Genomic DNA, 10,210 nt, shown 5'->3' on the forward strand with positions numbered 1-10,210 from the left:
CCTTCAGCTCGGCTCTTGTCTGTGAATCCAACAGTTTGTAATTCTGCAATGCATTTTGAGGTAAAAGTCAATCAATAACAAGCATTTCAAAGGGATACAGATTGGAAACGCTGACGCCGCACAACTGTGCCTGCAACGATCACGTTTTGTGCTCCCGCTGAGCGACTGTGGATGTAGGAGGCACGGGGTGCTGTGGGGTGCACGGCTGCATCGCCCCGAATTTCCCCTGGCGTTTTTGCCGGCCGGTGCTAAAGAAGTGCCGCAAACACGGCCCGGCGCACCCATCTCCAAAAAGCGTCCCTAAGGGCGCACAGGGCGCTTGCAGAAGGGCGTCACTTTAGTCCTCATGGCCCCGGTCTCTCTCTTGTCACCCGGTCCCTGCCACTTGCTGCTCACGTGCTTCTCTTTCCAACTGCCCTGGGACCATCCAGCAGGAAGCGGTTGCAAACCCACTCGCTGTGTTGATGTTTCCTGCGTTCAAGGACGGGCGATTGCCGCAGCAGGCGGTTCGGCAGCTCCGGCCCTCCCTTGCCCCCGCGGCACTCTCCCTGCCCCGTGACGCTGGCGAAGGGAGTGAACCCCAGAGTGGGAAAATGAAGGTTATCCTTGGGAAAAAGAAATTATTAAGGTCGTGTTGCTGGTTTGATGGCTATCTTATCCCACGGGGTGTTTACGTCCCCCGGCCCTGGCCCGGTGCAGAAGTGAGGCAGGAAGGGGCGATGCAGGTGCGGGAGCTGCTCCACCCCTCGCCCTATTTACACCAAATAAACCTCCTGTGCTGGCAGGCTGGCACTCACCTTAAAAGTCAGGGCAGGTGATGGGGACGGAGGGGACCCGGCAGCGGGGAGCACCGGAGCGTGGGCACATGCTGCAGGTGGGGCTCAGCCTGCCCCACTCCAGCGGGGGGGCGGCTGGCAGCTTCCCCATGGCTGAGCCGGCTGAGGGCGATAACACGGGCAGCGGGCAAGGTGAGTGAGCTGCGGCCGGGGACAGCCGCACATCTTGCGCTGGGTAAGATGCAGGAGGCTCTTGCTGGCCCCACTCGTGCCGGGGAGGAGAGGGGCTGGAGCAGACCCGCATTTTCTTCCTCATGCCCCTGGTCTGGGCGTGGGCAGAACTGGAGTCACCACCCAGCACCCTGGACCGGGGCACCAGTGGCCAGGTGGGCTGAGGTTGATGCTCCTCAGTACTTCGGGCAGGGCAGCACCCTCGTGATGCAGCCAGCTGCAAGGACTAGGTAAATTTGGGGACCATGGCGGTGTAATCAGCCCCGCTTCAACCCCAGTGTCCATTTTAGCCTGGTTTCTGTGGCTAGAAACCTGTGTGACTGTACTCGGGGTCTGTCTGTCTTCAAAGCACGGAGTCAGGCTGAGCAGCAACCGGTTACAGCTGCTGCCCTTTCCCTGAACCAGAACTGAACCTGATCTGCTGGTTTTGCTGGACTTGAGCAGGGGCCAAACTGAACTGGAGAGCACGAGCCAGAGCCGGACCCAGCCTGGCAGCAGCCCGGGCCCCCGGAGCCCCTCGACACGCCACCACGTGCTGCCAGACACGCAGCGCACGGGGCCAGGGCCGTGCTGACCCTGTGTCCCCGTGGGACCAGAGCAGAGAGGTTTGGCTCGGTGCAGATCCATTCTAGACTCCCCAGCCCAGCCGAGCACATCCAAGTTAAAATATCAGAGGATTAATGTGGGTGCCCATCGGCTTCACCCTTGCTAATTAATCCCCGCCCAGCAGGACTCACCCATGCGGAGGCAGCTCCCGTCCCCTCGCACGGGGTTTGGAGCTGAGCTCTTGCAGCCCCCGGGACAACGCCGCTCGCTTCTCTCTAGGAGGAGCTCAAACCCTGCTCTTCCCCGAGCAGCGCTGGCGGCTGGCACAGCCCTGTCACGGTCCTGGGTGCGGGAGCCTCCCGCGAGGGTCCCCGGGGACCTTCTCTCTCCAAAGGGCTGCCCAGATGCGTGCGGTCCCCTGGATGGGGTCTCTGCAGGAGCACGGGGGCATGTTGGAAACGGGGACCCTTTGGCACCCCGCAGACCATTCCGGCATCCTTGGCGAGCCCTCTCGCTGCAGTACCTTCTCCTTGCACCTTCTCTCTGGCACCCGAGCAGCCGGAGGGGTTGGGGGACTTTTGCAGACTTTGGCAGGAGGCAGTAAGGAGGGCAAACGCCTGAGGCCAGCTTATGCCCACTCCATCCGGGCTCGTAGCAGCCTGGTCCTGGGCTGCCAGACCCAGACAGGACATGGCCTCCTGCTCCGCTCTGTCCTTGGGAGGGGACACGAGGCAGAGGGACCCTCTCGGCCTCAGCACCGCTTGGGCCCTTACTGCCCATGAGGTCCCTCCTCGCCCCTGTAGAGTTGGGCTGGGACCGAGCTGCTCGCTCTCCTCGGTGGTGTAACGCTGCTGTCCCATGGTCATCCCGGGGGACAGGGACTGTGTCCCCGCTCTCTGCACCTCCCTCTCAGCAGCTCACAGGCTGGGAAGTCAGGAGCTTTTTGAGGGATGCAAAGACCCTCATGGTGTGAAGCAGCCCTGACAGCCAGCTGGTACCTGGCCCCACGCTTCCCTGAGCCCCTGGACAGCAGTTTCACCAGGGGCCTGAGCCGATGTGAGCGAGCGAGGGCAAAGCGAGCAGCTCCAGCCAGGCAAAGCCTTCTGAAAACCTTCCCTTTCCAGGGGGGAGAATAACTATTGAAATACAAGACGATGCTGTAAGACTTCAAAGCGCCCATCAGCCAGGGTGAAATGCTGTCAGCTGGGGCAGTGAAGCTTGTTGAATAAAAGGTCTTTGTCCTGCAGAGATGTTTGGCTCATCTCCAGTCACCATCGTGATCACGTCTGAGGCTGACACCTGGGACATCGACGCCTCCTCTTGTCTGGGCTGTGGACAGTTCGTGGATTGGGACAGGATGCCAGAGCCACAGCAACAGGCACGTATCCCCCGAGACATCCTCAGCAAGAACCCAAAGGAGCTGAAGAAGCTGGCAAGAGATGGCTACTGGGCCGCAAGCCGTACTCTGAGAGCTCAGGTCTACCACCAGCTCATCCAGCAGGTCGCCTGCCGGCTTGTCACCCCAGACGCTCTCGTCTACAGGGATGTGGCGAGTCGGCTCTTTGGGAAGCTGAGTGTGAGCTCCCACCCTTTGCCCGAGTTCCTGGAAGGGTGCTCCATGCCCACGTACTGCCTCAACCTGGAAGGGGTCACCGCCTTGAAGAAGATCCTCATCTGTGTTGGCAACCTTTTCCCCGATATAACCTACAGCCCAATCCTCCCCTCTCTGGTGGCTCTGCTGCTGCACTACAGCGAAGATGAAGCTCAGTGCTTCGAGAACATCTCTCGTCTCATCGCCAGCAACGCTCCCCACACCAGCTACATTGACCAGTCCTTCCTGGCCCACCAGGCCTCCTGCATGACTTTTGGGGATCTGGCCAACAAGCACTGCCCAGCAGCTCACAAACTCATAGCCAGCACCGCTGAGAACGTCTTTGAGGTTTACTCTGAATGGTTATCATGGCTGTTTCATGACCTCCCCTTCAATTACGCCATCCGCGTCTTTGATGTCTACCTGCTGGAGGGGCAGAAGGTCCTCTACCGCATCGCTCTGGCCTTGCTGAAGCAGTACAGGCTCTCGGTGATGTCTGCCGAGCTGGAGGGGACTGACATCAAGGCAGACCTGCAGGCTTTCGTGCAGAACATTGCTGAGCACATGACTGTCGACAAACTCCTAGAGAGAGCCTTTGGCATCCGGCTGTTCTCCCGCAAGGAAATCTGGCTTCTCCAGATGGCCAACAGGAAGGCGTTAATGGAGAGGGGCATAACCATGGTGCAGAGCAGGTAAGGAGACCTCTCTCTTTGCCAGCTCTTGGGGCTAAGCAGACAAAATACGAGTTACAGTGGAGATACAACATGGGGGCAGATTCAGTTATCTCCCGTAGCTTTGGCTATGCTGGGTGCCTCACAGCCCCTCGTGGGGGACCCTGTTAGGAAGCACTGTACAGTTAGAGCTAGCGGTGTGAACAGAAAGCTCACGATGCAAAAAGCATGACAAAACCTGATGCACGGGGGCTGCACCCCTAAAAGCAGACAGGCACCCCTAAAAGCAGACAGGCACCCCAGCTTGGCAGTAATGGGAATCTGCTCTCATGCAGGCAGTCCTTCCACCTGGCCGTGGACATACAGAACTTCAGCTCCAGCATTGTAACGGCCCAGGAGATGCGCATCATCTGGTCCTGGATCCCTGAGCGCTTCTCCCTCTTCCCCCCGCTGCTGCTCTTCTCCACCTCAGAAGATGGGTGCAGCCTGCAGAGGTAAAGCATCATCTGCCCATTGGGTCAGGTTGCATCGAATGGGCCAGGCTGGGTGGAGGTTGGTGGTGTAGAAAGGAGCAACACGTAGTGTCCATGGGGTACATCTGAGGTGTCCTGGGGACTCTCCTGGGCTCGATTCAAGATCTTGAACGTGGTCTGGGCCAGCGCTGGCTGTAGGGAGGGGACTGAGGCTCAGTCGGATGGCAGTCAGCAACTTGGTGCTGCACAGGGAGCATCGAGTCTGCAGATATGCTCTACAGAGGGACGTCCCCAAGTGCCACACCGTGCCAGGTCCAGCCAGCACGCCATCCCCAGGGCTCCAGCTCCCTCCCAGCAGCATGGAGCACAGGACAGCTGCTGCATGCTGCAGTCAGTGCTGCAGCTCAAAACTGAGCTGGAAAACGAGTTTGCCATTGACTTCCCAGGCTATGAAGCAGCAAAAGCCTTCCAGTGGGCTGAGGCTGCCTTTGCATGAATGTTTTCAGGCAGGAAAACCAAACCTGCTCCTCTGTAGGAGCTGAGAGGTTGCACTCACAGAGCAGGCAGAGCTCAGGGCAGGGGCAGACAGCATGTGATACATCCTGTGATGAGGAAGACATCAAACCCTCTAAACGCAAGTTAAGAGAGCCCAAGTGTCATGGCCAGTGCCCAAAACTGCAATAGAAAACCTTCTTTTGAAAACAGTGTCAGTGCTGGAGACAACCCAGGACCCAGTGACACCCACTGCCACAGCCACGGAGCGAAGGGTGCGGTGGGAAGCAGAAACATCCCTGCAACGCTCGGTGCCGGGGTGTTTCTGTACTGAGATGCAGCTCACCGCTGACCGGGAGGGGATGCCGGGCTGTCCAGGGGCTGGGTGCTGCCCATGCCACCCCGGTCCTCAGGGCAGTGTTTAGAGGTGGGGCTGCGATGGTAGTGCCTCCGTTAGCACCACGAGCGTGCTCCCCCAGCCCCTGAGGGGCGAGCAGGCACCCCGTGGCAGTGGTGCAGCCCCATCCTGGGAAGCGCAGACCTGCACCTTCCCAAGGCGGCAACGGGGTGCAGGGCCCAGATTACAAAACACATCCAGATTAAAAGCAAGCTTGTTTAGTAAACTCCCCCCATGAAGCATCCCCCTCAGCCTGGTGCCTGAGGGTAGGGTGGGAGGATTTAGTGTTTGGATTTATGTGAGCTGTTGCCTGCTTTATCAAGCAAAAATGATGACCTGAGAAGTCCCATAAGCCAACCCCCTCCGTTCCTGCTCAAGCTTCTGCTGCTGTCCTTCCACAAGCACCCTCGGGCCAGCTGCTGGCACAGTGGCAGGCTGGGCAGAGCCGCCACCAGCCTCCACTGTCCTTTACAGCCTCATGCTCGCTGCGCACCCGGGCTCGTAGCATGCTGCTCCGGGGTCTCAGGCCCCCGCCGACTCAGACTCCTTGTTCATCTCTGCAGGTTTTACACGTGCTGCGAAGGCTACGAACCAACGGTGCTGCTCATAAAAACAACGGAGGGGGAGGTAAGGATCTCCCAAGCAGAGAAGTGGGCTGCTTTGGTGCCAATGTGGGGAAGGGGATGGGGTGATTGACACCACCAGCACTTCTTGGAGCAGCCATGGGGCTACGTGGTCCCTCTCCTGCCATGTCCCAGGGTCTGTCCCAGCTCTCAGGAGAGAACAAACTGCACCCCCCGGCACCAAGAGCCACCTTAGACACAGGCTGGTCTAAAAGGTGCTGCTGGGGGGAAACAGAGGAGGAGTCGGTGAGATGGAGAGAAGCCATGAGTGATACTCTTTTAGCACAAATACAGACTAAATCGTGAAGTCCTTGCTAAGCGACTTCCCTGAAGTCAGCAGATGCTGTGCCTGAGACAGGACTTGCTTTCAAAGCATTAAATGCAAGGATCTCTCTCTGACTGCAAGAGCAGCCACACAGGGGAAATGGAGGAGAAATAAAGACAACTTCTATGATATTTGAAAGTCATGAAATAACTGCAAAAAACCCCAAGTGAGGCCTCTTCCTGGGGACTCTGAGAGTGGTTCATAAACCCGTATTTTATCTCTCCACTCTTCATCAAACAGCGGAGGCAAGTTCTGTAAATTGCTGAGGCGTCCCAAAGATTTATTGACCTACCAGTCCCGATTTCCCAAGCCTGACACTTCAGCGTGGTGCAGAGATAAACACCCTGCCACCCTCTAGGGCCTTGTGCAGACAAGAGAATGTGACTTATAAAACCTACACATTTTAGCTCATTTTATTCCTTAGCTAGTGCCAAGGACAGGCACGAGTTCCCACTTCTCGGTAGGTCCCCTCCAGCCATGGTCAAGTCAAGGATGTCCACACCAGTGTCAGCCTGACTGCAGGTGGAAGAACCCCCCGACTGGTTAAAAGCCTAATAGGTAAAAAAAAAAATGTGTTACCTGAGTCTTTGCCATTTTAAAACACATTTTTTCTCTAAAGACTCATAAAACAGACAACCACCTTGCCACTGTCCTGGGGCCAGCTGAGGACAAGGGACTCCTAGACCCCCGTTCACAGCGTGTTCATCAAATGCTTTGAGCCACACGGTTGGTCCTTTCCATTGCTGGGAGCTGGACTGGGCTCGCGGGGGGAACAGCTCCTACCCCTGTCCCAGGCCAGGGAACACACCAGCACAGCCGAACCGGCCCTGCTCAATCCACCAGCACCCAGCTCACTGCAACCGCCTCTGCTGTGAAAGAGCAACCCCCCAAACCTCCCAGAGCCGCCCCTTAGGCACTGAACCTGAGTGGACTGATGCCCAGAGCAGTCAGTGCAGGATTTAGCTGGCATGGCAGAATTTGGTGCTCCAGTTCCCCCAGGGGACCTCGCAGAGCCCTTGCCCTCCTGAACATGCGGCAGCCAGTGTTTCTGGGGCTTGCTCTGGTCCCAGCTGTCTCCCTGCTGACGGCTCCCTGTGCTCTCTCTCGAAGGTGTGTGGGGCGTTTCTCTCCTCCGACTGGAGTGAAAGGAAAAAGAGCGGGGCAACATCAGGCTTTTTTGGAACAGGGGAGTGCTTTGTGTTCACTGTAAGTCACATTTTATTTCTGGGTTTACACTTATGGGTTTGTCTGTTAATTACTTTTTCCTTTACCCCTCTGCCAACTCAGGGCATGGTGGCACCAAGCTGCTTCCTCGCCACGGTCCCGCCGCTGCCCCTTAGCTCTGGCAGGAGGTAGCAGCGCAGAAATTGCTGTGCTGGATCACAGCAAATGGAGAACAAACTCCTGCCTTGGGTGAGCCGTCTTGTCCCAAGCCCCCGAAGCAACATGCAATAACCCCGGGTGTTCCTTGCAGCATCCTCCTGGGATGACAGCAGGGCAGCATGCACGGCAGGGTGGGTTTTGTCCCTGTTTGCTCGGGGCAGTTCCTGGGTGGTGGAGCAAATCATCCCCAGGGTCCCTGCAGAGGGAGCAGGCTGACTTGGTCCAAGAGATCCTGGGGGCAAAGTCTAGTATCCATCCAGTATCCCACTGGCATCCACCCAGCATCCCACCGGCATCCATCCAGCATCCACTCAGTAATGTGGGCACTGCAGGTTTTCTCATTTTGGACAGCACCTGGCGAAGACAAAACCAATTTCTCAGCCACAGCCACCTCCAGAGCAGCCCTGGCACTGCCAGGACACCTTGTCCCTTCCCTGCCCCAGGTCTGGACCTGGCACATAGCATCTGGCCCCTGACTCGCCTGGCCAGGCAGCACCATCTTCCACCTGCAATGGAGAGATGCCCCAAACGACAGGGTTCACCATGTTTCTCCTGCTTACCAGGTGCGCCCTGAGACAGAGAGGTACGAGTGGGTGTTCATCAAGAAGCCGGAGCTGGCCAAAGCCGTGCCGCGCTCACGCCAGCGGTCGCCTTCCCCCTCTCCTGTGTCCCTCTTCGGCTCCTCCCCAGATAGCCGCGGCACCAGCTCAAACCGTCTCACCGTGCCCACGCTGCAGAGGAAAGGGCGTCTCTCCCCGTTTCTGGCCATCAGGCATTTCCTTCTGCCTTCCAAAACAGCCTCCATGTTCATGTCTGGGTCTCGGGAAGGGATCATTATTGGTAATTACTGAATGGTGGGCACTGACACACCCCTGCTTTGGCTGAAAAGGGCTTTACTCCAGATTCAAATCTGAGCTGCCTGTAGAGGCCAGTACCTCCTGGTTTAAGATACCAATCTAAAGTCAGGGGAGAAGAAGTCAGCCCCCTCTTCCTCAAAGTAGCAGGAGAGCACAAAGCTGCACAAGGGCAAAGATGCTCCTTGAGAGCCCCAGAGAGGCTCTGCCAGCCAAGGGGGAGGACCACAGCCCAAACCTCCGGGTGAACTTTGCACCCTTGGGGCTGGTGTGTCCTTTCCCAGCCCCTCCCTCCACTTTGTGCGGGAGGGAGAGGAGATGCAGGTGGGGATCAGCCTGAGGAAGGGCCAGGCACATCACCCGGAGCAGACGTGCCAGCTGCCTGCCTGCACTGCTGTCTGCCAGGTCAGGCTTGGGTTCGGGGGTTGAGGCTTTGTGCCCCATCACCGATGGGGTGGGCTCAGAGGACTGCAGCAAGTCAGAAACACCTGCAGCACAGCCTCTGCCTGCCCTTCTGCCCTCGGGAGCGTGATCAGGGCAAGCCTGGCTGTGGGGATGCAAGGAGCTTTCCTTGTTCTCTGGCTCTCCAAGCAGTTTAATAATTCAGCTTGTGCTGCCAGGGCAACCTCTCGCACTGGCTGCCACGTGCCAGCTGCCCTGCAGACAGCTCTCCAGGAGCTCTGCCTCCACGCCGACATTCCGATCGGCAGAGAAGGCAGCTCAGGGCAGCCCCAGCCCAGCTCTGCGCTGTGGCCAAAGTACAGAAAGCTGAGAGACGGGCATGATCCTGAGAGACCTTGTTGGCTGGGCCACTGCCCCTGCTTGGGCAGCGAGGGGGGGAGAGCTGATCCCAACCATCTTGCTTGCTTTTGCAGGTGGAGGGGGAGGCCAAGCTCTGTCTCTCGATGGCGACCTGCTCTGGGGGCGCACGGAGCACTGCGAGACCTTCGACAACCCTCCGCTCTGCCAAGAGAACTTCAAAGTGCAGCTCTTAGAAGTGTGGGGCTTTCAAAACACGTAGGTCCTGTGGGGGACAGTCCCTCACGGGCTGCCACCCCGGCCTGGCTGTTGCGGTCTCTGCCGGCAGTGCCGCGGGCACCTCCACTCACCATCCTCCCCTCCACGATCAGCCGTCATGGTGGTGTGGAGAGAGGGCAGTGCAGTGCCGGGAATGGGACTGTGGGCGTTTGACATCCTCTCCTGCAGTTTAGACTCAGCCAGTTCCACCCAGTCTCTCCCAGTTTAGGATGCTGGAGGGGAGGTGAGCCAGTCTGGTGTTTCTCACACTCCCCTGGCCTGTTTGTGGCTTGGAGCTCAACAGCAAACCAGAGGTACCACAGCTTAGACAGACTGTAGGAATTTTGAGCCGAGGCAAAACACAACACTGAGGTACAAAGCTCCCCAGAAACGCTCTCAGACCCCGCTTCCCTGTGGTCCCAAGCCCAGCACCACCCTTCAAGCCATACACAGAATTCTGTAGCCTCTGTGGGTTACCAGGACTCCCGGTGTCACTCACCGATCACCATCCAGCACAGTGCAAGAGATTCCTTGTTTGTGGTTGAAATTCCTCATCAGGAATTAGCAAAGACCTACCTGGTGTTTATACACCTGCAGCCAATAAGAACTCCCCAACTGTGTCATTTTTGTATTAAACTGAAGAGCTATACTCACCACAAAGGGCCAATGCCAGACTGCGAGCGTATGATCCTTAACCATCATGCCCCAACTACCTGGGCTCAGGACAATGGGAGAGGTGCCATTTTAAAACATGAAAAGTGACCGTGTATGTCTAGCTCGGTCAGGCAAGGCAGCCGTCACAGGAGGGGTGTAGACCGTAGAGTCATCATT

At 57.7% G+C, this 10,210-nt stretch overlaps 1 protein-coding gene across 1 annotated transcript; it reads left to right on the top strand.

Moving 5' to 3' along the window:
* Positions 1 to 865: 865 nt before the first annotated feature.
* On the top strand, positions 866 to 9,383 carry LOC309411510 (TBC1 domain family member 24-like; the record flags this gene model as incomplete). The annotated part of the gene is made up of 7 exons (XM_082008167.1): positions 866 to 968; positions 2,801 to 3,836; positions 4,151 to 4,309; positions 5,741 to 5,804; positions 7,236 to 7,331; positions 8,072 to 8,348; positions 9,238 to 9,383. 7 exons carry the CDS (start codon positions 866 to 868, stop codon positions 9,381 to 9,383), a joined length of 1,881 nt encoding a protein of 626 aa, XP_081864293.1.
* Between the last annotated feature and the right edge of the window lie 827 nt (positions 9,384 to 10,210).

The sequence above is a fragment of the Phaethon aethereus genome, assembly GCF_964289735.1.
Source record: "Phaethon aethereus genome assembly, chromosome: 18".
Classification (NCBI taxonomy): domain Eukaryota; kingdom Metazoa; phylum Chordata; class Aves; order Phaethontiformes; family Phaethontidae; genus Phaethon; species Phaethon aethereus.